Source organism: Saccopteryx bilineata, chromosome 6, assembly GCF_036850765.1.
Source record: "Saccopteryx bilineata isolate mSacBil1 chromosome 6, mSacBil1_pri_phased_curated, whole genome shotgun sequence".
NCBI classification, from domain to species: domain Eukaryota; kingdom Metazoa; phylum Chordata; class Mammalia; order Chiroptera; family Emballonuridae; genus Saccopteryx; species Saccopteryx bilineata.
In genome coordinates this window covers 13854186-13880947 of record NC_089495.1, presented here as the reverse complement: position 1 = coordinate 13880947, position 26762 = coordinate 13854186, and the positions used below count along the sequence as shown (strand labels likewise).

At 41.2% G+C, this 26762-nt stretch overlaps 1 protein-coding gene across 17 annotated transcripts in view; it reads left to right on the top strand.

The window, feature by feature from the left end:
• The window catches only part of SORBS2 (sorbin and SH3 domain containing 2), a 129515-nt gene that overhangs the window by 67517 nt on the left and 35236 nt on the right, over positions 1–26762 (top strand). For 6 of the 17 annotated variants that reach the window (XM_066236214.1, XM_066236211.1, XM_066236210.1 and 3 more), the window contains 5 exons: positions 1084–1273; positions 4237–4351; positions 19959–20008; positions 22467–22654; positions 24725–26299. In XM_066236214.1, the coding sequence (XP_066092311.1) occupies positions 1084–1273; positions 4237–4351; positions 19959–20008; positions 22467–22654; positions 24725–26299 (2118 nt within the window). Of the gene's footprint in view, positions 1–1083; positions 1274–4236; positions 4352–11908; positions 12068–12758; positions 12846–14610; positions 14668–19958; positions 20009–22466; positions 22655–24724; positions 26300–26762 lie in introns of all 17 variants that reach the window. The other 11 variants (XM_066236223.1, XM_066236209.1, XM_066236207.1 and 8 more) reach the window with 6 other exon arrangements.

Here is a 26762-nt window from a genome sequence, read left to right as displayed (position 1 = left end):
TGAAATCTGACTGGAATTCGGGCAAGACAATAAGCGCAGGCCTCATCTCCTTTTGTCATGGCCCTTTGCATGAAACTTCGGAAGGAGACAAGTGAAAGTAAACTTAGCTCAAAAGACTGAGGTTGCAGGAAATTCAGAATGTTTGTGATTATTTTTAGTATGGATGTTTTGTATCCATTAGTAATTAGCAATCCGAACAATAGTTATATAGCCTGGCAGAGCTCTTTAGAGTGAGTTTTACCATTTACTCAGGAGCCAAAGCAACTACAACCGGCCTCTTCCTTTTCTACTGAGCCTGCACCCCGCTGTTGTATGTCTTGCTATTTCTCCCTCTTGTTTGTCTCTGTGTCATCTCTGCTACCCTCTTTCCCTACCCGCCAAACCAATCAATCCTTCAGGGACAACTCTAAGGCCCTGGGTTCTATAACATCTTCTCTGACCAATCCATCACCTTCTAAAATCCTTTAATTACTGAAGTATATTTTTTGCATTTGGCCTTAACCACGTTACCACTATTTTCAATTACAGTTCTATTTGTGTCTCATTTCCCAGATGCACTATAAGCTTATTAAGGGTTTCTGTTTCTCCAAGCCTTGCACACAGTACATATATAACTTGCTCAGAAGTTTGTTTGATTGCAATTAACATGTTAATTATCACACATAAATCAAAGAGCTTTTAAAGTAATAGAAGATATTTGGACACAGTTCTGTTAAGTATTCTTAATCTTTCACTGAAATCTTAACTATGTCATTAGTTTGTGTTATCCAGGAGAAAATTTGCTGAGTACCTGTAAGTTATACCTAGTACTAGTCTGAATTGTTACTAATTCTAAAATAATTGACAAAGATTTACTGTAATCAATGCTTGTGTACAGAATACAATAATAACAAATTAATATATTAATAAAGATTAATAAATTAATAAAGATTATATCTGCGATGAATGCATGCATTATGAATATGCTTACCGATTATAATTTTGGCAAGAACACTGGATATTTTATGGGGTACAAATAATTCAATGCACTTTTAAAATGTTATTTTTTCCTGTTTTGTTTTGTTGTGTTGTATTTCACAATAGGCCTGTACAACTCACCCTACAGTGCTCAGTCACATCCTGCTGCAAAGACCCAGACCTACAGACCCCTCTCCAAAAGCCACTCGGACAATGGCACGGATGTCTTTAAGGATGCTTCCTCCCCTGCCCCTCCCCCCCACGTTCCTCCTCCAGTCCCACCGCTTCGACCCAGAGATCGGTCTTCAACGGAAAAGTAAGGCGTTTCCCCTTCAAAATGACCTATATTATTTAGCTTAGTGGGCATATATATACATGGTATTCAGTAGAAGAATTGATGGAGATAGTATATGAATAATCTTATTAGTCAAGACATGTACCACATTGACCTCTTCTGTTAAAATTAGAGTAAACCCTTTTGCAGCTTGGTTCATAATATCCTAGTGATCTAAGTTAAGCCTGACAGAGCATGAGCACAGTGTCTACTTTTTGATCAAATGCATTTGAGAAGGCAAATAGGAATAATCGTGACATACTCCCTTTGGCACAGCAGGTCAGAGACAATGACGTCAGTTTTCAGTTGCCTTGGGTTTGAAAGGTTAGGTCTATTAATAATTTAAAATTTCCTTCTGATATGCAAGAATATCTTTTTGAAAGTAGAAAGGTTACTTATAAATCATAAATAAGGCATTCGTTAATAAGTGTCTATCTGTGACTCATTTCCACCAGTGTTTCAAGTACTAATTTTTATTTCCCCACTGAATTACTTTTATAGAAACTATCCTCACAAGAGTAAAAATTTATAAATACACTTTTATTGGGCCACTTAAAAATTAAGGTTATGACTAATAATCCTACTTATAGGTAATCTTTATAGAAAGTTTGCATGAGCCAAGTACTAGGCGAAGCACTTTGCCTCTGTTATGTCATTTAATTCTGAGAACAACCCAATGAGATAAGTTTTATTTAAAACCTAGTCTAGGCCCTGGCCAGTTAGCTTAGTGGTAGAGCGTCAGTCTGGTGTGTGGAAGCCCCAGGTTCAATTCCCGATCAAGGCACACAAGAGAAGCAACCATCTGCTTCTCCACCATCCCCCTGCCTTCTCTTTCTCTCTCTTTTTCTTCCCCTCTTGCAGCCATGGCTTGATTGGTTTGAGCACATTGGCCTGGGTTCTGAGGATGGCTCCATGAAGCCTCTGCCTCAGACTCTAAAAATAGTATGGCCCTAGATGGTCAGAGTATTGACCCCAGAAGGGGGTCACCAGGGTGGATCCTGGTTGGGGTGAATGCAGGAGTCTGTCTCTCTGTCTCCCCTCATCTCACTTGGAAAAGAAAAAGAATAAATAAATAAATAAAACCTATTCTAGAGAGAAAGAAACTGTAATTTAGAAAATTAAAGCAACTTGCTCAGCTCATGTAACCCAGGATTCAAACTCACCTCTGGCTAAAGTCATAGCTTATGTTATACTGGCAATTAATAAATAAGGATATAAGAATTATTCAGTACTATCACTGGTTATTAAGCATTCTTCTATCATACCCATCTCAAAAATATTTTATTCAACACTGCATTGTACCATTAAGAGTAACTGATGATTGTATAGAGTATAAGACACCATGAAAATGGACATACCTCATATGTGGGAAGATTCTCATTTTAATACCAAGCTTCTTATGATGAATTATATGTTTAGAAATGTGATGTCTTAAATTTGAGAAATCATTATCTAGACATAAATGGTATCTCTGTCATAAAAAAAAAAAAACAGAATTAACTCTGATGTAAATATAGTATTTGCTCTGTGTGTTTAGTAAACATAAATCTCTCATTAAGAATTCTGCTAATCTTAAAGTTTTCTAGATGGCTTTCGTACAGATGGGTTTCAGATGTTTTGTGTAATGCTCAAAACACCTCTGCTGGCCCTGGCCGGTTGGCTCAGCGGTAGAGCGTCGGCCTAGCGTGCGGAGGACCCGGGTTCGATTCCCGGCCAGGGGACACAGGAGAAGCGCCCATTTGCTTCTCCACCCCTCCGCCGCGCTTTCCTCTCTGTCTCTCTCTTCCCCTCCCGCAGCCAAGGCTCCATTGGAGCAAAGATGGCCCGGGCGCTGGGGATGGCTCTGTGGCCTCTGCCTCAGGCGCTAGAGTGGCTCTGGTCGCAACATGGCTACGCCCAGGATGGGCAGAGCATCGCCCCCTGGTGGGCAGAGCGTCGCCCCATGGTGGGCGTGCCGGGTGGATCCTGGTCGGGTGCATGCGGGAGTCTGTCTGACTGTCTCTCCCTGTTTCCAGCTTCAGAAAAATGAAAAAAAAAAAAACACCTCTGCTGATTATTATTCATCAATTTACTTGCCCCTACACCAGCACTTGCCCCTAATTCTCCCGTCTCTCAGAGCACCTCTGTTTCCAGCGTGCCATGGAGTCAGAAACCCATCGCATTCCGCAGGTCAGACTACGGTCGGAAAATCCTTCTTCCTCAAAAGCCATCTTCCCTAGGAAGCTTTCATTAGCCCAACTACGTAAAAAGCTTTATTTTTGAAGTCCTTTGGTGATGATTCTCGAAGGCTATTAGTTCAGGGAAAAAGCTGCTTCCGAGGTGTCCCACGGGACGGGATAAGTCGCCTGACTCTGGTTTCCAAGGGTAACGCTGCGGAAGAATCCCCCGTGCCCACAGCTTGCTCCTGTGGACTGCAATCCAAGTGACACTTTGGTAGTTTTCACAAACTGTGGTGCCATTTGCGTAATATGCAAAATTAAACACAGCGTGTGCATTACCCCTGTCACTTTGAATCAAGGATGCCGGGTCAGAGTAGTGGGGTAAACTCAGCTAACTTAATGGAGCATAACCACCACTCATTCTAAACACAGACATACGCAGCTGCCATTGCGTATGACCCAAGCATTTACTAGCAGATCACTGGCTATGTATCTGCACATTCCTTGTGTGAGTGTTTGAGCCGGCAGGAAAACAATCACTGTATGAAAAAAAAAAAAAAAAAAAGCTAGAGGAAAACATAATATAAAATAAAATAAATGACTTTCTTTAAACCATGTATGTAAAAGAAAACATAAATGTGGTATTTCTGGCAGATTTATTTTTTATCCTAGGAGACTTTTTTTTTAATCTGTCCTAAAATTAACCTTGAAAACAGTGAGTGGTTATATACAATTGCTTTAAGCATGGAGAAGTATTTTCATGCACAATTTGCTGGTTATTTCCAGACATGACTGGGATCCTCCAGACAGAAAAGTCGACACGAGGAAATTTCGTTCGGAGCCAAGGAGTATTTTTGAATACGAACCCGGGAAGTCATCGATTCTGCAGCACGAGAGACCAGTAAGCACTCGACTTGTCATTAAACAACTCCCGTTCTCTGGGCTTCCTGGGTGCTTAGGAAACCTGAATTTCATATCAGTTAGCAATTCTTGTCGCAAAGGTAATTTATTTATTTGGCATTATTTAGAAACCATTTTTATTTTGTATCATGATGTGTGCATCTTGTCTCGGAATTGAAGATGCATATTCATTAATATGTATTATCCCTACGGACCAAATATAGGACTTATTTGCATGTAACTATAACTATGCTGAATCATAGCCCTGAGTTTAATTTTTCTTTAAAAAGTACCAACACTTAAAAATGCAACACGTCATTGCTAGTCTACATTACTAATGAGATAAATTATTCATTAATCTCATCAATACAACCGGCCCCAGGCAGTTCAATCATTTCATTTCCATATAGGTTTATTAATATTTCTTTGGCATCAGGGGATATTTTCTAAGTGCCTTGTTTAATGGTGTTTTAATCGATTCTTATTAAATCTCTCTCAGGTGACCAAGCCTCAAACTTCCTGATTGATTGTCAATCTAGTGGATCAAGATTATATTTAACTTTGGAGCATTTTACAATTATTTACTTTTTAATTCTATGCAAACAAAAAATATACAAACTGGAAACTAACCATCTGCTTCCCCAAAGTGCAATTTAACAAATCGGTTCTTCATTCACCCCTTGGTCTCTAGGTCCCCAGTGTCCCTCTCTGCGTCCTTTCCCGTCCCTGGCCAGTGCCTTCAGGACCCTGTAACTAGTCCTTTCTCGTCCCTGGCCAGTGCCCTCAGGACCCTGTAACTAGTCCTTTCCCGTCCCTGGCCAGTGCCCTCAGGACCCTGTAACTAGTCCTTTCCCCTCCCTGGTCAGTGCCCTCAGGACTCTGTAACTAGTCCTTTCCCCTCCCTGGTCAGTGCCCTCAGGACTCTGTAACTAGTCCTTTCCCCTCCCTGGTCAGTGCCCTCAGGACTCTGTAACTAGTCCTTTCCCGTCCCTGGTCAGTGCCCTCAGGACCCTGTAACTAGTCCTCTCCCGTCCCTGGTCAGTGCCCTCAGGACCCTGTAACTAGTCCTTTCCCGTCCCTGGTCAGTGCCCTCAGGACCCTGTAACTAGTCCTTTCCCGTCCCTGGTCAGTGCCCTCAGGACCCTGTAACTAGTCCTTTCCCGTCCCTGGTCAGTGCCCTCAGGACCCTGTAACTAGTCCTTTCCCCTCCCTGGTCAGTGCCCTCAGGACCCTGTAACTAGTCCTTTCCCCTCCCTAGTCAGTTACAGGCCCTCAGGACCCTGTAACTGATTCCTCTACATCTCCGTCCAAATCTGCTCCCAGAGTAACAATTGAAATCATCTGCCATTTACGTTCTGCCTCCTCTTAAAAGAATTTTAGATGTCAGTCAACAGGAAAGGGTTTTCTTTGGTAGCTCCTTGAAGAGTATTCTAGAAAACATATTTTCATACATAAAGCAAGGCCAGCCCTGGAATTTGCTCGGAAACCCTGGTCTCACCACACCCAATATGAGTGTCCTTGATACAGTTTTTGAAACCCTATATTTATGGTTATGTTCTTGAGAAACATGTTTAAAAACCTTATAATCATATAATTCATGTGTGATATTTATCTAAGCCCTCTTTGCCTTTCTTCAAAGAACTCATCATTTAGAGTAACAGAACTTGAACCGAAAAACTGGAAAAAAAAAAAAAGGAACATCACTGATTTGCAGGTTCCATTTCGAACTTAAAACCCATTGACTAGATTATGTGATTGAATGTCATGATTTCTCATATGAAAATTGATTAAATCATGATGCCACCATTGCATAAAGTTGAAAAACAAAATAACTATGCAAAATAATGAGTCTCTGATTTAAAGATAAATACCAAAACTTTAATGATCATTCTAACAATTTACGATGCTCTCAGGATGCTGATATTCTTAGGATGATTGTATGGAACTGCTTTGATAGTTGTGGGTCAGGGAACAGGACTGATTTTAGAAGCTTTTCCACCAGGACATTTTTATTATTTACTCCTTTAAAAAATTATTGAGCACCAGCTACATGCCAGACATTGTCAGGTGCTAGGGACACAATCAGGAATGAGACAGTCCCTCGAGGGACTTCGAGTCTATCATTTAATGGATGCATAGGGTAGTCCTGCATTTGTGTGAAATAGACCACCGGCTCTATACTTAAAACAAGAGCACCTTAAGAACCCCCCTCTTGTCTCCTTAACAGCTCATTCATGGGCCCTGTCATTGTGACTGAAATTCTCACGTTACTCATGTCTTTTGGTTCAAGCTTTGAAGGTTCCTAGTTTAAAAAATAGCAACAACAACAATAACAATAGGTGCAGATCTTTACTGAGCACTTACTATGTGCCAGGCCCTGTAACTAGTCATTCCTACCACATCTCATGTAAAGATCCCCGCAACCTACGAAATAGACATAAGGCACTTCCACTTGGTGGGAGGAGGGCCTGAAGCATACACTCGGTAGCTCTGCCCAGGGCCGCACCGCGGGTAGGCGTGGGAGCTCGGCATTGACGCCAGGCTGACTCAGACCTGGTACACTTCATCACCGCCAGACTGCTGCGCCACCAGGACTCACTGAGCGAGAAACACAGTTAGCCAGCAGTCATTATCACCTCAATTAATGTGATTATTCAATTATTTTGCAGTATAACTAACTTTATTTGCTAATTTACAATAAATTGGTGTACTTGACTGATTTAACCAGCAAGCAGAGCCCCGAGCAGTTAAGACACAAGACCAGCATGCTCCGCTGTTCTAAGAGGAATAAAAAGGCCTGGAGCACAGGAACCTCTGGACAGTCTGTATGGACGTCTCTGCAGCCCCGGGAGAGAGCAGTGGCAGGGACCCAGACGCTTGGGAAGAAGTGAGAACAGCTCACTTAAGAAGAAATGGGAAGAACCAACACTTTCATCCCTCCTTTTTGCTGAGGGCCAGTCTTGTCTGAAATGATTTGAGCTAGTCCTCAGTATCATTTTGGCCAGGCTTTTTATTCTAGAACGAGGCTATGACCTTGGTGTTGTCAACCCTGGATTCATTCTGCCTGCCTCTCTAAATCAGAGGAAGGGGTGGGGCGGCAAATGCACAGGGGTGTTGCAGGCACAGGCTGTGTGTTGACCTAGTTCGCATGGCTTCCGGAGTGTCTTGAACACACAAGATGTAGAGGAGGGACCGCGGGTTTCCCTAGGAGGGTGACGCAGGAGCAGATGGGCAGCCCTCAGGGACTCCAGGGTGTTCCGAATGCGCTCTCCTGTCATTTTACTCTTGTCTGATTGAATTTTAAGTAAATTATAAACAGCTGGGTACTTCTCTGCGGCCCTTTCCAATTCTTAGATGGCTCCATTATCTGCCCAGTTTTCCCAGATGCCATCTTGGATTCCCCTCTCCCCCACCAATCTCGAAGTCCTACCGGCCAGGAGAAAGCCCATTCGGTTTTCCATGCCTGGATTGCCATTCCCCAATTCTCCAATCTTTATCAAACCTTCGTAAAATCTCCGGTCCAAAATTTTCTTCTGGCTCTCAAGTATCTTTAGAGCAAAATCAAAATTCCTTATATAATTAAAAAAAAAATCCTACGGTGTGGCCCCCACTGACCTCTCCAGCCTCATGTGTCTTCCTGTCCTTCCTGGCTCACTCACTATATTCCGGTCTCAGAGAGCTAGCAGCTCCTTCCCCGCTAGACACAGACTGTACCCTCTGCCAGGAAGGGTCTCTCTACTGCCACCTCTTCTCATGGAAAACTCTCATTCACTTCTCCCAAGGGCACCACCACCAACTCCTCAACTCCAGGTGTAGAGCGCCCCCTGCTGTGTGCCTGCAGCCGGCTGCATTTCCCCTTCACCACACTGAATTGCAATGGCCTCTTGTCTGTGTCCCTCACTAGACTTAAGCGCCTTGAAGGCAGGGACCATGTCTGGTGCACCAGTTGTATCCCCAGCACCTAGCACAATGCCTGGCACATGGTAGGTGTTAAGTGAATACTCATTGAATCAACAAGTGAATGAATGAATATAGGTTTTACCCTTGCCGTGAGGGGGTCAAGCTGGTGAGACCAAATTCCTGTTTTGTTGCTTATCTGTGAAACTATAGTTCTGGTGGCAAAAGGCACAGTGTGTCTCCATCAAAGCACACACACGAGATTCGAGGCACTGCTATTAGTGATTGTGGTTCACTATTTCCATGATGCCCTCGGGACAGAGAGTAGCAGGGCCAGAACTGTGTAAATCAAGTCCTTCCCCAACCTCTGGTCCAAAGGATCCCCTCTTCCTTAGAAATACAGGGCATATTCATTTACGTTATTTAGCATGAAAGTAAAAGTGAATGCAGTTTTTTAAAGTGCATAGATATTCACTTGACTTCAAGTTTAGAAGTGTTGATTAAATGATCCTAATGTTTGATCTCAGTAAGTACTCTGCAAGCACCAGGAGTCTATCTTTAACTGACTTCAAGCCCAGTTTATCCCATGAGACAACCATACACACTCTTTACTGGGATTTTATCAATAGAAACTTGACATCCCATTGGATTGGATATGCTTATAGGCGATCTTCATCAAAATAAAATAGATTTAAATGAAACATTTGTTTAGGACCTCTCTGTGCCTGCTAAACATGTAAATAACACGGAACTGTTACCTTTCTGTGCAATAAGTAACCCAGCACATAACTATAGACACAGGAAGGAATAACCATTGCAAACACCATGTAGAGCTGAAAGGCAGCTAAACCTGCAGTGAATTTAAGCTTCTTCATCAATGAAAATTGTCATTCAAAACTTACACTAAAAATTCTGGCTTTATTTGATGGTTTAAACTGTAAAGAATCACCCCAACTAACAACATGGAGAGTACTTATTGTGAAGCCTCAATAAATATAAATCATAGGGGCCAGTGCCATTAAAGCTTAAAACTCTAATGAGCATAAAATTTAAAGAACCAAATTATAGTGACACAGCTTCTTGTTTGAACAACATATAAAAATCGCTTACCTGCAATGAGAATACTGAGAACGGTAGAATTTTTAGTAACCTGAAAAGCCACAAAATGCTTTTAAACTGTAGAAAACACAGAAACTTTAAAAAGTTTGGTTGCCTTGAAATGAGAGTCATGTGTGATGCATAATAGTTTTAGGTTTTTCTCAAGCCATTCCTTCTGCACTGTTGACACAACTTCTGTGTTAAGCACAGGTTTGCCTGGCATTTCAAAATGGGAGAAGTAAAAAAATAAGTTTAGGAAGATATGCAACAATTTATCTGCTCTTTTGTTGTCTTTTACAAGCAAATACAGGCTCCTATATGAGTTTCTGGGTGTTAATATTCACACGAACAACTCAAAGGAATGTTCAAGTTACAAGTGGAAAGCGCTGATTTAGGGAGATTATGAGTGTGTCTCTGTCTGTTGGCTGGGTGTGTGTCACCGACCGTCCTGAGGCCTCTGTGTATCTTAGCAATGGTCTCAGGTTGCTATGGAGCACAGGTAACTGTCGCATGGCCAGCGGGACTCACTAGGTCAGTCACAGCAGAGAGCGCATTCCTCAGCATGTGTCTTCCACTACATTCCAGAGTTACCGTGACCAGTCATCACTGTAAGGGGCGTTTCCTCAGTTGGCTATTGCTGTGGGTTCTAGGGAGCTGCACATCGTGACTATAAATTTGATTTTTAATCTTCAGAATCCGCCATTCTAAGGTGGGGTGCAGGATGGTAGATATTCTGCTTCCCTTTCGACGTTGTACAACAGAAATCTACTTCTGTAACTCAGGATTGGCTGTATCCTTCTTTATGTAGTTTCTTCAAGTGCAAGTCACAGTGCAGTGGTAACCCTGGGTAAATATACGTATGTGTATAGTACATGGGCTGCCCCCTGCTGTTGAATATGTTTTTAAAATCAATATGTTTCCTCTAAGAGAAATGTCTAACTCCCCTTAGCAAAACAAAAACTCTACTTGCAAGCAGAGGATTACACAATCAAGAATTAATAATGTTTTTTTTTTAGTACGTAACACTAGAAACAATGAGCATTGTTTTGAAAAAGCCAAAGATTAGTTTTTCAGTGGAAGAATTACCAGGCCTCTAGAGGCGGAACAAAATTTGCTGAAAAAAAATTCCTTTTAATGTCATTTACCCTAAAAATCAGCTTCTGCTGAACTATTCCAGGAAACAGTTACATGCTGCAGCTATCATTTAAATGTGAGTGTCTTCTTACTGGGCTCAGCCAGCCGCAGGCTTTGTAACTACTGTACAAACATCCGGTCATAGTCTGCTTTTATTACCTGGTGTCCCGTCCTCAACATTTCCGAGGGTCATTACACAGCTTTTAAAATGATGATCACCGCACAAGTCAGGTAACTTAGACCCTGTCACTATTTTGCTATGATGTCTCACCTTTTCTATTACTATATGTAGTAACCATTATAACCTCATATTATAAAATATTGCGGAGGGAGGAGCACATCTCTAGATACTTTGGATATAATTGATTAAGAACTACAGACTAGATACTATTAACAAAACTATTGGGGAAAAAAACCAGTAAAACACTCTGAACAAGCTAATTTCGAAATAATGGCTTTTGTTTGAATATGGACTATTGCAAAGCACCCCGTATTACAAAGAATATGTCCTCTTCCCATCCAGGAGGTATGGTTTTTAAGAAGGTTTCTGGTTTTGTTCTTTCCCTGACTTAAAATACTACTGTGCAATTGCACCACGTTTGATTAGTGCCATGTCATAATTATCAAAGAAATGATAACCTGTATGTAGTACTTTAAGCATCCATTTTTAATAGAAAATCAATAGCTCAAATCAATCTGGTCAGGCATGAATTATTGGAAAGCTCTCGCAGGGGTCCCCAAACTTTTTACACAGAGGGCCAGTTCACTGTCCCTCAGACCGTTGGAGGGCCACCACATATAGTGCTCCTCTCACTGACCACCAATGAAAGAGGTGGCCCTTCCGGAAGTGCAGTGGGGGCCGGATAAATGGCCTTAGGGGGCTGCATGCGGCCCGCGGGCCGTAGTTTGGGGACGCCTGGATAGAGTGTGCTCCATGGCTGTGTTTTCTCTTAGTAAAGTCATTGTGTATATATTTTTGAACTGCATTAATACTCTTAGTTTTTCTATATTAAATACAATATTTAGAAACCACTGAAGGGGAGCATGTCAACAATAAATATTGACTTCTCTAAATTAGCATGCCAACCCAACCAGGGTAGGATTTTTGTCCTCACCCTCTCCCACCCCTAAGCCTCCAGAGTACAGTGCAAAGAAACCCAGCTCCCACCCAAACCCGTTCCCTCAGCTCAAGGTGGACAGGAAGAAGGCGATATTGAGGGCATCTCACAAAACAGGATCTATCTTCCCTTCCCTAAGAGGCTCCTCGTCTTCACATCTCTCCAGCCATCCAGCCCATCCCGAGCTCTCCCCCAGGCACCCTCCTGTTCCGCCTGAGGCAGGGCACAAAGTGCTAATGCTGCTGTCCCCTGTGTCCCCTCAAGCACCTCTACCTAATGAATCAGTTTTTGCTCCCCCCTCTTTCTTACAGCCCCCTCTCCCAACAACTCCGACACCTGTTCCAAGGGAACCCGGCTGGAAGCCCACTTCTCTGTCACCATGTGGAGAAGTCACGGGTAGCCCCTCCCCTCCGCCCAGGAGCGGGCTCCCCACACCAAGCCCGAGCACCCCGGCTCTCTCTCCCGTCTGGGTGAGCTCCTTCCTTCTTTCACTTGCCTAACGCCTGTCGGGAAGTGGAGGTGACGTCCTTGTCCTTGAGGCTAGGAGACCATCAGAGGCTGGCTACTCACCATCACCTCCACCTCGCTGCCCCTCTTCTTCTGCACCCAGACCCCAGGTTCTCCATGCCGGTCGACCCCTAACAGCCCCCCTGCACCTCTCACTCCTCCCCCACCTTGTACCTCTGCCCCCCTCTCCCCTCCTGCTTCCCCGGGCTCTCCACCTGCCTGCACCTGAGTGAGTTGTCTGCACACTGCAGATGGACATGCTGGACCAGTGAGGGCAGGGGCGACGCCGCGACCCACCCGGCAGAGCTCCTTGGTGGTGGAGTTGAGCCCGTGTCCACACTCGGATGTGCTGTGGACGCTCTTCTCGCTGTCACAGACAGTTTTTCACTGTTAATACCCCTAAGCCAAGGAGCACAGGCAGAAATGGTGGGCAGGGGAGATAACTAGGGGTCTCAGTGATGCTATCGAAGCTCATCTCCAGACCCTAATTTTACTCATTTTACTCTACTTCCTGTGTTCTCCGCGGCTGAGGTCTGTTGGGCGAGTGGGCGCACGTGTGCGTGTGATTGCGCGCGCGTCTTTCATCCCACGCAGCGTCTCCCTCACTCAGCTCAGTGTGCCTTTTCCTTCCCTTTTCCTTCACGTCTGCTCCAGACTACTGATCGCATACGTCCAGATGACATAGATTTAGAAAATGAGCCCTGGTATAAATTCTTTTCAGAACTGGAGTTTGGACGCCCGGTAAGTGAGGCTAGACTCTTAATATAAGAAAATTAGGAGAATGATGTTTGACTTATGAAATATATTATCAGAAGAGATAGGTGTCATTCAGAGAACAAAAGCTGAGTGTGTACTTAGATACACAAATTGGCTACAGCGTAGACCACAGCCGTGTCTGTGCCAGATGGTTCGACGTGCTCAGACGCTTGCTCTGTAGCCTTTACCACCAACACGTTCGCTAGGATTACTTATATCTCTGCGCATTCAAAATGCTGAGATAGGTTCTGTCTTAGAGTAGTCAGACAATTACAGATTTACAGAATATTTTTATTTGTTTACAGTCCATTTTGGTCGAGTTCACTCAGAAGAGCACTATGACGTTTATAACAACAATCATTACTAATATTATAGCTCCCAATTGCTGAAGAATCGCCAAGCACGTGGAGGGTGGTGGGTCTGTGGTCATTTTCTCAGTGAGTCCTCACAAAGCCCCTCCAATAAGAAGAAACCAGAGACCAGAGGGGTTAAGTAATTTGCCCAAGATAGTAAGCAGCTGAGTCAGATGTTAAGCACAGTCCAAACAAACAAATAAACACACAAACCAAAAAAAAAACCTCCGGGCAATTCCCACTCTAACATACTGCGGGAAGAGTCCACTACAGAACACCTCATTTACTCTTAGGGGTGGAGGAAAGGGCAAAATAAGGATATCCTGTGGACCGTGATTTCTAGGCTTGCTACTAAAAGCCACTACAACACCTGCAGTCCCCCCGAACCACCACCAAAGGTAGACTTTCTGAGAATCAGTCTGTTGGGCATAAAGAATCAACCCAGTCTTCAACTAACAATTTCCTTTATCAACTCAACTTTTATCTACCAAGAGCAGTACATTTGAGGAGTGTCAGTTACATAGTTTTTATACTTTTACTGGTGATGTTTCTGAATTTTAAACTCTCGAAGAACATACTGATTATCATTGCACAGAATTTTACTAACAGAGAGTACAATCTTTTTTTTTCTTTTTCTTTTTTTTTTTGCCATATGATAGATTGATTTATATGCTCATATACTAAATGGTATTTTCCCTACTGAGTGGTTATAGTAGTCCCTTTTGTCCATTAAGATGCAAAGGAGACTTGGTTAGATTCATTATCATATTGAACTAGACCAAAAGTGATTGTAAATAAATATAAATCAGACTTTCTATGCCTAATGAGAGGAATATTTTCTCTCATTTTCTTTTCTAATTTGCATCTAAGTAGCCACGTGTGTGTCTTTTATTTCAGAGGAAACAAATGCTCTAGTTTTATTTTATATGTACTGTTATTGTTGATCAGACAATTTATAGGGACTCTACCTATTTCTGTTCTGAGCCTAAATCACCAGCATTTTTCTATAATCATTTCCAGCCACACATGAAAACTCACCAGCATGCTACCCACTTGTCCACTGCTCCTTTAATGTTTCTTTGATAAACCTCGCGTTCCTCTGTGGCTCGAGACGAGGAGTGCTAATTCGATTTAATGAAATGAATCATTAAATACACTAATCACATCGCCAGTAATTTTGCCCAGTGCTTGAGAATATTCACGCACGTGGCGCTCTTCCTCCTAGACCCCCCCCCCCCGTTTTGCTCCATTCGTATCACTCTTTATGTGTATCTGATGCTGTCGTCACTCGATTTCTAACTGTTGTCACCTTTTCCACATGGTCATTCCTTGCTGCCATTGACTCTCCTCCATTTCATCTCTGCACTTCTGCTTATGTGGTGTGCATCGACACCCAGCCTCCTAAAAAGGCTCTGGACTATGTTCAAGATCATTCTTCCGGTGTTTCCAATGAGGTAAAGACGAATTCTTCTCTTTTTCAGATTTCTCTCTTAGGAGCTGTTACTGTGATTCTGGACATCTGTGTTTTACAATTCACTGTAGTGTCTCAGCTGTTTTTGAAAAATCTCCCCTTGCATCGTAGTGTTATCACCAGTACCATTCCTTGGCCATGAATTATACCAAAGGCATTGGCTTTTTCTGAAATGTGGGTGAAGAATCATTCCAACCATAACTGAGTGGAACTATCAATGCAGTCTTGGTATCCAGGAGTGTGACCATCAAAAATCAAGAGTAGTGGTCTTCGTGCATAGAATAAGCACCTGTTGTTTTTTTGGTTTTGTTTTTTTGTTTTTTTGTTTTTGTTTTTTACAGAGGCAGAGAGAGAGAGTCAGAGAGAGGGATAGATAGACAGGAACAGAGAGAGATGAGAAGCATCAATCATCAGTTTTTCATTGCGACACCTTAGTTGTTCATTGCTTGCTTTCTCATATGTGCCTTGACCACGGGCCTTCAGCAGACCGAGTAACCCCTTGCTTGAGCCAGCGACCTTGGGTCCAAGCTGGTGAGCTTTTTGCTCAAGCCAGACGAGCCCACACTCAAGCTGGCGACCTCGGGGTCTCGAACCTGGGTCCTCCGCATCCCAGTCTATCCACTGCGCCACCGCCTGGTCAGGCAGCACCTGTTTTGATTAGACTAAAACACTACTCGAAGGCTTCTCAGAGCCATTTTAGCATCATGTGTGGAGGGACAGAATGACCCTTCAGATTCTTAGCTAATGAGCTGTTTACACCTCACATATTCTTGACATGTACTTTCATGCTTTCATTTTCCTAGATACAATCTGTGCACGTTAGCATCAGATAAAACCAAGAAGAGGGCCGACATGTCTACTTGAAGCTAATACAAAATAATATTGGATGTACACTGTCATTGAAAAGGTTTTTTTAAATGCTAAAAAAAGAATAGGGCTGACAACTGGCACCTATGTCACAGCTTTCTGGTTCTACAGCCTTGACAGATGTTACTAATCCTTCTCCACACTGCCATCCGGCAGCCACTGTCACAGATTATCACAGGCATAGGACATGAAATGCATTTGCCGTCTCTGTTGAGAAATGTTCATGACAATCTGTTAGGTAAAAAATAAATTATGCCAGGCAATGTGAGATTTTATTTGAATTGGTCAAAGAGAGAAATGAAAAAGGCAGAAATAATCCAGAGTCAAAAGTTCTTTATCCTGCTTTTTATGAAGAAACATAAAATATTTTGGAAAGCAGATTTTAGGACTCATTAGTAGACACAAGCGAAAGTGACAGTTTTGCTAAAATAAAACATCAGCTCTATAAAAACCTCCCTGTGGGAATTCTTAGAAGCAGCAAGGATGAAATAAATAAACTGGTATTTGAACAGTAGTTCTTCTGTGGTCCTTAGTAAATACAAAAACACCTAAGAAATATTTTATTTTCATTGAAAAGTCTTAACTCAGTTAAATATGTGCAACTAGAAAATAAAACAAAGCTAGTAGGACACCTGTGCTGCAGGAAGCACTACTGACACATGGTGGTAAAAATGGGAAATGCAAGCACAGTCTCCGAAGGGAATGGCCAACTTTCTAGAGCTTCAATCTACAATTCCACATTATTTCCCCTGAGCTGTACATCAGCGTGTACATTAAACATAAGTGATCAAAATATTTCAGTATTAAAAGTAAAACAGCATAATCAGAAACATTCTGGGTTAGTGAATTCAGTCATTTCTAAATACCTTTTTTTGGAGATGGGCATGTAATGTAAAGAAAATCAAATATAACAGCAGTTCTATTCTTATGCCTTCTTCACATCTGAAGAGAGGGTATCATTTCAACAGATGAATAACCCAAGAATTACTTTGGAACTCAATTTGGTCAGATATTTCTCTCATATGTTTTGGTCAGATATTTCTAGGCTGTTTTCAAGGTAGTTGGTTCATGGAAAATGGAAATAGAATTTAGAGCTCACCATATTTAACTCCCTTATTTTTTCAGTCAAGACAAGTAGAGCTCAATTCTTTTAGGAGATAATGTCCAAAATAACATGGTAAGATAGTGCGAAATTAAAAATAAAACAAGTCTCTTAACCTTCACTTCCAAGCTATTTCCTTATACCACAATTCTTAGCATTTCTAAGAGATATATTTAGAGTTCAAATTTTTAAGAAACATATTATGTACTTAAGTCTATTTCTTACTAACTATTAATTTCTGTTAAATTCATGGGCTAAACATAGTAGAAACTTATTTTTTTGCATTCTATATGGTTAGGCAGTGGCAATTAAAAAATCATAAAAAATCACTTTGCTGATAGTTAAGCTGACTTGCTATTATCTCTTTGGGATTGAGAGGACTGTTGTATGATTCTGATAGCATTATGTTGTTAATTATGTAATTAATTATGTCATTAATTTCACTTTATGGTTTTTCAGAGTATAAAAACATACTCTAATAAGGTACTGAATTCTGTGTTTAATAACCTATGTAAAACAGTTCTGTAAAAGTTGCAACTGATTATACATACCTTAGCTATTATTTATCAAGTGCCTAGTAATGCCATAAATAACATATTTCCTAATCTATACATGTAACTGAGAAACTGGCATTCATGAAGAACAATTAAGGAATTTTAAACAAAGTATAATCATGTGGTCACTTAATAGGAAGAGTCTATACTTTTTAAAATGACCTTTGTTTCGATGTGTTAAAATAATGGTAACATGTGAATACTCAGTAGATCATTATTGGTAAAACAGGTGACCTCTTTTCTGGAGGCAACTTCCACTTCAGGTTGAGTACCATTCCTGCATTTATCATACAAGATTTTCTCTTAGTCATCTATCTAGACTTCTTACTGTTTCCTTATAATTTAATATTGAACCTTTTCCTCACAGTATACATAAAATCACACAGTCCATTCCAGGTTATTTTGGAGTATGGAAACCAACACAAGGAGGAATTATTGTAGCTTCTTAGCCTAAGTCTAAAACAATAAGAAGTATAGAGCTTTCACTCCCTATGCAATGTTTTAATTTATATTACCTTATTATTTAGGCTCATCACAAACTGGGAATTCAAATTTTCTGATCACTCCAGGGGTATTCTTTTTTTTTTTTTTTTTCTGAAGTTAGAAGCGGAGAGGCAGACAGACTCCTGCATGTGCCCAACCAGAATCCATCCGGCATGCCCACTAGGGGGTGATGCTCTGCCCATCTGGGGCATTGCTCCGCTGCAACCTGAGCCATTCTAGCACCTGAGGTGGAGGCCATGGAGCCATCCTCAGTGCCCGGGCCAACTTTGCTCCAATGGAGCCTTGGCTGCAGGAGGAGAAGAGAGAGACAGAGAGGAAGGAGAGCTGGAAGGGTGGAGGAGCAGTTGGGTGCTTCTCCTGTGTGCCCTGACCAGGAATTGAACCTGGGACTTCCACATGCTGGGCCAATGCTCTACCACTGAGTCAATCGGCCAGGGCCTTCCAGGGGTATTCTAAGAATACTCTGACATTGACACTTTCTGATGACCAACTGGGGTTTGTGGTTGGGTGTCCCAGGAGAGGAGTGATCCACACCGATGGCAATGTTCTGGGGCTCTTTGGTGTTGCTCTTCTGCACACATGTAGAATAAATATTTCTAAGTCAATATATAAGTATCTGGTTTTATTTATTTACTTGGTGGCCTTCCTTCTTATTTAGTATTTATTTTCCCACCTTTCCAGTGTCTGATTCAGAGTTCAATGAGTTAAAATAATCTTGTAAACTTATCAGATCAGCATACCACACATTTTTTTTTCTAATTTTATATTTGCTGAAAACCTAGAGACCTAAATGTTTTTTAGGAACTAAAATTATTAGCATACACTTGTTCTGTCTAACATAGGGGAAATATTCTCTTACAGAGGATTCTTTTGTTTGTTTCTGGGCAAGATTCCATTCTCATTTAGTAAGATGGAAGTAAAAAATATATTACTGAATAGAAGCAATTTTAAAATTCTGCATAAAGAGGCTTGTCAGATTGATCTATATAAAGAATCTAAAAATTACATACTAATATTTTAACTAGTTAATTGGTGATAATTTACAAATAAAAACCCTAGTTATAGACATAGCTCTTAAAGTGTAGTTTAATTTCCACTAAGAAAGTTTTTAGCACTCTGGTAAAATATTTCTTAGTGGTAAAGCCTTAAGATAAAATGTGTGAATTCTGTCTTTCTGGCTGACATCTTTAGATGTTCATACAAAAGAACATTTTCAACCTATAATTTCAGTTCCTCGTGAGACCAATTTGTTTGTGATGATGATTTAATCATCAAATATGACAAAAGCCAAGACTATTTAGTATAGGCATTTTCCCATGCATTCTAGACATCATACCACACTGCTCCCTCAGCAGTGTCACCTAACATTCTAATGTTCAATACTGATCCTCTTGTCTCTTAGTATTTTATCAATTATTCCAGTAGATGGCCATGGGAAGTGAAAATTTTTTATGTAACATATTTGCTTAATATCTATTTCACTGTAGTGTTCAAAATGAAGTAATAAGAAAATAGTGTGTATAATATGCATTTGGAATTATTTATCAACTTGTATTTCCTATATTTCTTTGTTCCTAAAACCATGAACCACTCAGAGTTGATTTTCTGATAAAAATGTTAAAAATGGACTTAAAAAAAAAAAAAAGCTATATGTTGGTTCATTCAATCATTTATTTTAAACTAACCTGGAACATAACTATTTAGAAGATATTATCTATATCTGATTTAAGTAGCAGTAATTTAGTTTAATTTCAAGCCAAATTTTGTGATTCTTATTAAAATATGTCTACATTGACAGATGAAAGGTGTTTCAAGTTTGCTTAAATTTTATGTGACAACATGACAAAAATAGAGTTTATGTTTTATAAAGATTGAATGACTACAATTTTTTAAAAATCACACCATTCTTTTCTGTAGGAAATTTCTATTTATAGTCAATTTTCTACATAAAGGAGTGGCTATTGATTTTTCTATTTTTTCTCAGGCAGTGTTTAGGTTGTAAGTGATTTGAGTAAAACAGAGAAACCCAGAGCAGAGTATCAGAAGAGAAAATAGATGAGAAGAAAGTAGACATATGAGGTGGCCTGATTTCTTCTGGGGGAAGATATTTTTGGTGGTAATAATAAATGGTAGTTTTAATCTCAATTTTTACAATATTCTTTTTAGCATACCTAACTTACTGTTCATGGACAAAAGAAATTTTGCTATGGTAAAAATTTTCATGGTACTCTTATTCTATCTTCACAGGCCTCCTTGTATCAATCCTCTATAGACAGAAGCCTGGAAAGACCCTCTAGGTAAGAATGCCAGTACAGGATACAACTAGAGTATGGTATACTGTGATTTCTTTTTCAGTGAAGTAGTAATGAGGACTATGTATCACATTTTTATTTTAAGCACTGTACTTTATGAAGTTGTTTTATTTTGTTTCTGCATTATTTTATATGCTCATATTTAAGAATTTATAAAAGTTAAGTGAAATATTTCTGAACTGCTTTACAAACTGAGAAATTCTCCCCTTCCTTGTCTCTTTATAAACATCTGACTTTCAATATTTTTATTTATATGACACATATGTTTGAAAAATTTTAGCAATTATGTTCTACACATATTTGTTCATGATACCTTACCACACAAATCAGAATTACTGTTTCTACCACTAAATGAGGGCTTACTATATTCCAGGCATTCTAAGTACATAAACACATTCCATCCTTCAGACACCACTATGAGTTAAGTACCATTTACCCCCATTTTATCTCTGAGCAGACTGACACTTAGGCTCCATAACTTACTAAGTTAACACAGTTGACGCGGAGCAGGGACAAAGTAGAATGGAACCAAAATAGCTTACAACACACTAGTAGTCCTGCCTTAAAAGTCCACCAAGGTAAGTTCTGTTGGTGGGTTTTGAATATCATACTGACTTTAAAATATTACAGAAATTCAGACACAGTTCAATAGCAAAATTAAATAATTCAAACTTCCAGCCATATTGTATCCTCAACAACACATATTTATGTGACATTAATGTGCCCTTAGGTATCGATGTCTACACAAAGAAGAAAGCTTTGTAAATTGAGTTCATGAGTGCTATCCAACGGCATTCATGTCACTAGAAAAGGCACTCCCCCAACCTCTGCTTTTACATTTTTTTCCACCTATATATGCCCATAAAATGTCCGAATTTTAGAGTTCTAATCTGACCTAAGGATTGCTGTAAAGACAGACCCTCACACAAAAGAAGAATGAGGGCAAAACAGGTCCAGATGGGGCATCCTCTTTCAAAGAGTGCAGACAAACTCTAACATCTGGCTCGCTCCACCTCTACCCTTGCGAAGAGTGTGTGTCCCATTTACCCCTTTGTGAAACAGTGACCACACTGTGGGCTCCATAGGACCTTAATGTCAGGAAAGCAAATAGCATACTGCTGGCTTGTAGGAGCTGGTGTGCTTTTGCTGCTGCCACTGGTATAATTTTATCTAGGGATTTGACAGACAGCATGCTGTGTCATGTACATCTCTGTTCACTAACGTTTGTCTTAAATGATACTGTACTCAGACCCAGAACCATGATAAAGATTTCCTGCCTTAAGATTGTTAGCACCATTTAATACAACTGAGTGAAAGGACTCTTTAATCATTGGTCATTCATTATTTAAAGAGGAAAACCTTGGAATTCCAGAGTAAGTTTTTTAAAGCTATGGTTATTAGAAGAGCCATAGGCAAGCCCTGAGATAAGAAATTTGTCTCACCAGGATGTCTTCCCTTTTTCTGGTCCCTTCCTCCATCTTGGCATCCCTCCTCTGGACCTATTCATGCTGTTAGACCCTTTTATAGAGAACAGAGACATGACACAACTCGTAAGAGTGAATTGTCAGTTATGACGTATTACACTAATTGGCGAATTTTTACTTTAAAAGATGATTACAAACTAATATCCACACAAAAACCTGCACATGAATGCTTACAGCAGCTGAGTTCATAATTGCCAAGACTTTGAAGCAACCCAGATGTCCTTCAGTAGCTGAATGGGTGAACATACTGTGATCCAGCCATGTAATGGAATATTACCCAACAATAAAAAGTAATGAGCTATCAGCCAAAAAAAAAAAAAAAAAAAAAAGACGGAAAAATCTTAAAGGCGTAACGCTAAATGACTGAGGCCAATCTAAAAAGGCTGCATACTGTTGGTTCCATGAATAGGACATTCCAAAAAAGGGAAGGTTATGGAGACAGTAAACAATCAGTGGTTGCTGGGTGTTCAGGGGAGGGAGGGATGGCAGGTACAATGTGCAGCATTTTTATAGACATGACATTATTCTATAGAATACAGCAGGGATGGACACATGTCATTCCACATTTGCCAAAACTCAGAAAGCTCAACACAGAAACATAAACCCAAGTAAAAAATGGACTCTAATTATATTTAATAATGATGTATCAGAATAGTTTGTCAACTGTGACAAAGGTACCACACTAATAAAGGTTGTCAATAATAGGAAGGCCGTGTGCAGGGGAATGTGTGGGTGGGACTCTGTACTTTCCAATCACTTCTCAGTCACCTAAAACTGCTCTAAAAAAAATAAAGTTGATCCATTATTTTAAAGAGATGATAACAAAAAAAGTACTGTTTAATATCAAGGGAGGAATTCCTATCAATGCCGTTTGGGGGGTAGGGATAAGAATGATAACACTGTTCCCATCATATTCCGCCAGTCTTTCCGGTTCACGTTACCCTGATGCCTTCTTTCAGTTCTGCAAGCCTGGCCGGTGACTTCAGGAAAAGGAGGAAGAGCGAGCCGGCCGTGGGGCAGCCCAGGGGCCTGGGGGATCCACGGGCCAGCAGGACCAGCTCTGGCCGGGCGGACCTCCCAGGACCTAGCGCCATCCTGACTCAGTCCTTCGTTAGTTCTTCCCCTTCTTCCCCGTCCAGAGCAAAAGGTAAACAGCAATACACTGAAGTATAAACAAGTCACTAGCTTAAGTGTGACCCTACAGTTCCCTGTGACAGCTGGACCAGTAATAACTATCCAGAGGTCGTTAGCATTTAAATATAGTTTGGGAACAATAGCTTTCTTTCTACACAGACTTAATTCAGGTTGGGGAGCCATTTAAGTGGCGTAAGGGACTCTGACTATCATGGGTTAATGCTTTCATTTCTTCCAAATATATCATTTATGGTTGGGATGGAGAAATTCAAAGTAGCAACTAATTTATTGTCAGGCTATTAAAAGATTATATTTGCATATTATCAAGTTTTTCTATTCTATAATAAAACCAGTAACTGGTTTTCAGCCACAGTGATAAAATTAAGACATTACCAAGCCCTTTTTCCGTATGACCTGTCTTCTCCCTGGAAACTCAGTGAGTTGTGCTGAATGGGAGCAAGTCACTCCTTCCAGTCTCTGAAATATTGCCGAGTGCTTTACTGCCACCATAGCAGGAATATTGCTAAGATGGGGACTGGGAATTGAACCAGCGTCCCTGTGCACCTAGGTCTAGACCACAGTCTCCTCCAGTCTCCTGAGGCTATAACAGAACAGAGAAGGAACATGAAATGTGTGAGGAAAGCGAGCTCTAACAGAAGTCCCCATGACACAGCATAGAGCAAATGCAGGCACTAAAAGTGTTGCCACATGGTAGTCAAAGGTGAGAGGCAGCAGGTGTGTGTGCAAAAGACAGGCTGGTTTTGATGCTTAGAGTCCGGATAAATGGAAGACACCAGCTCTCCTCCCGTCCTGGTAAAGTTATGAATACTAACCGGAAGCTTCAGAGGGAGTGAACCCCTTTCAGGATTCCTTTCCTTAAATTAACAAGGACACCTTTATCTGATTCTACTCATTTATGCAAGCAAATAGCTTAAGGTAACACATAGGTCAGGAAATACCACTGATTCATTATGTTTGGATACCGCCCAAAAGTTAAAAGAATTCTGACTGATTTAGACATTTGTTTTTATCCTAGGGAGTGTTAAGCCAACTTCCTTTCCTAAGAACTACATACCTACTTACTTATGTGCTTATCTACTTTTGAAGAATTTGGGGAAGATTATACAGCAGGAGCTATCAATAGAGACATTTTCTTCCACTAGGTTTATTTCTAACAAGAAAATGTATATCGTTAGATGCATTTGGCCTCTCTCATATTAGTTAACTCAGCAGAGCAAATGAAAAGAGTATTTGCATAGATGCTCCAAATTGAGGTCATGCTCAGCTCTCTATTATCAGATAATTGCAAATTATTTTTTTAAATGACCACCCCCCCCTGAAAAACAAGATGACTTTATCTCTGATGAAAGTTTTACATTATGTCCAGTTATCCTTATGAGACCTTGCCTAATAAAATGTTCTAGGTAGAACATTAAAGAGGTAACTTAGTTTGTTTAAGGAGACAGTAATTCATTTTTTCTTGGAAAGATGTTAGCAGCAATAGTTTAAAGCATCTTGATTTTGCAATTTTGGAAAATATTTTATCTTATAGCCTTTTCTATCTAATGCTCATGAAAAAATAATTAATACAGTTGTGGGAGTTTTAATGAAATATAAATTTACAAATTAGGCTCTACCTCTCTATTATTATATATCAAATGAGGTTCAAATTCTGACCCTATTAGGTTGATTAAATCTGTATCACTTTTGTCATTAGCTGTTAAACCTTTAAATTACTGCCACATCATGCTATATTAGCTTATAAGATGCTATACTGTATAAGAAAGATATATGAAGTATTTCAATAGAAATGGTTGATTAACTACACCAGTTACTTTTTCTACATGGTTTGGTTAACTTTAATATCTGTAAAGCTACAATCATTGAAAAGGTATTATCACACTCCAGATGTAGACCTTGGTCTCTAAAGTCAAAGCTTCATGTATAACAATCAGTGTCTGGCTTAACCCACACTGCCTTCTCTTTGCTGTGCTGTCTTATGCTAACTGACATGCTGTCCTCTCTGTGAAACTTTTAACTTCTTCAAATGTCTCTCTTCCACCACGCTGCTCTGGATTAAAAGGTGGGGATGATAGCAAAATGTGTCCATCCCTTTGCAGTTACTCAGGGCTCAACGGTAACCCCTCCAACGAGGTAGATTACTGTAACACTTACAGACAGCATTTGGACGTCCCGTGTGACTCACAGAGAGCCATCACTTTCAAAAACGGCTGGCAGATGGCCCGGCAGAACGCTGAGGTCTGGAGCAGCACTGAAGAAACGGTGTCCCCCAAAATCAAATCCCGTAGTTGTGACGACCTCTTAAACGATGACAGCGATAGCTTCCCAGACCCGAAGGCCAAGTCGGAAAGTATGGGCTCCCTGCTATGCGAAGAGGACCCGGAAGAGAGCTGCCCCGTCTCGTGGGCGTCCCCGTACCTCCCGGAGGGCAGATCACGGCTCCGCCACAGGTCCGCCCACAACGCCCCAGGGTTCCTGAAAATGTACAAGAAAATGCACCGCATCAACCGGAAGGATCTGATGAGTTCAGAGGTGATCTGCTCCGTGAAGTCGAGAATAATGCAATACGAAAATGAGCCACCAAACAAGGGCCTGCTCCATGGCTGGAGCCAGTCCTCCACCGAGGAGGTGCCCAGGGACATGGTCCCCACCCGCATCTCTGAATTTGAGAAGCTGATCCAGAAGTCAAAATCCATGCCAAATTTAGGAGATGAAATGTTGTCTCCTGTGATCCTAGAACCACAACAGAACGGTTTATGCCCCCAGAGGCGGTTCTCCATTGAGTCTTTGTTGGAGGAAGAAAGTCAAAGCCGACACCCCTGCCAGGGGCCCCGGGGCCACAAGTCCAAAGCCCTGGTGCCGATTCACATCGAAGTCACCAGTGAGGACCAACCGAGACCCCACGTGGAGTTCTCCGACAGCGACCAGGACGGGGTGGTGTCCGACCACAGTGACTACGTGCACGTCGAAGGATCGTCCTTCTGCAGCGAGAGTGACTTCGATCACTTTTCTTTCACGTCCTCGGAGAGTTTCTACGGCGCCAGCCACCATCACCACCACCACCACCACCATCACCATCACCGGCACCTCGTCAGCTCCTGCAAAGGCAGGTGCCCTGCCTCCTACACGCGCTTTACCACGATGTTAAAACATGAAAGAGCCAAACACGAAAACCCCGAGGAGCCCAGAAGACAAGACATGGACCCCGGCCTTTCTAAACTCGCGTTCCTCGTCAGCCCTGTGCCTTTCCGGAGGAAAAAAAGTTCGACTCCCAAAAAGCAGACTGAAAAGGCAAAAAGTAAGACGTCTGTCTTCCAGGCTCTGGACTCCGCCCTGAAAGACATTTGCGACCAAATTAAAGCTGAAAAGAGAAGGGGGAGCTTGCCAGACAACAGTATCCTGCACCGTCTTATTAGTGAGCTGATGCCGGACGTTCCCGAGAGGAACTCGTCACTGAAAATTCTAAGGAGCCCGGGGCGCCAGCCTTTCCACCCACTGCCTCAAGATGGTGCTACGCACGGCCCACTGTACCAGAACGATGGTGGGAGAATGCCTCACAGTGCCTCTTTCCAAGATATGGACAGCAATAACAACGCCTACCACCACCCAGACCCCGAGAGCGCACTGAGTCTCCAAGGTGGACGCCCCTTTCTTTGTTTCTCCTTGTGGTTCAGATACCCACCCGCCAGCTCTGTCCTTTGCCATTTCTACATCTCATCATTCCTGCGTTGTGAGACCACCTGGCCTCGCTGTTGTGCAAACGTGTCTTACTGAGTAGTTCCCGTTTGCCCATGTGATAGTTGGGCTTGATGTGTGGCTTAAAGTGATCCTCAATTCACAAAAATTTACTCATTCAAAATTAAAAGGGAAAACAACTTTGAAGCTTAATGTTAGAGTTGAAACAACTGTTAATAACAGTGAAACAAGAAATTAAACATTTTACCAATTTAAAAAGATTTCCAGACAGAAACCATAATTGAATGTCAATATCCTTAACAGATTAACAACTTTGCGTTAGCTCTTTTATTGTTAGAAAATGAACCAAAACCAAAAGTTTAACAAATAATCTTTTCCTTGATTATTTTTTAACTTTGTAGTCA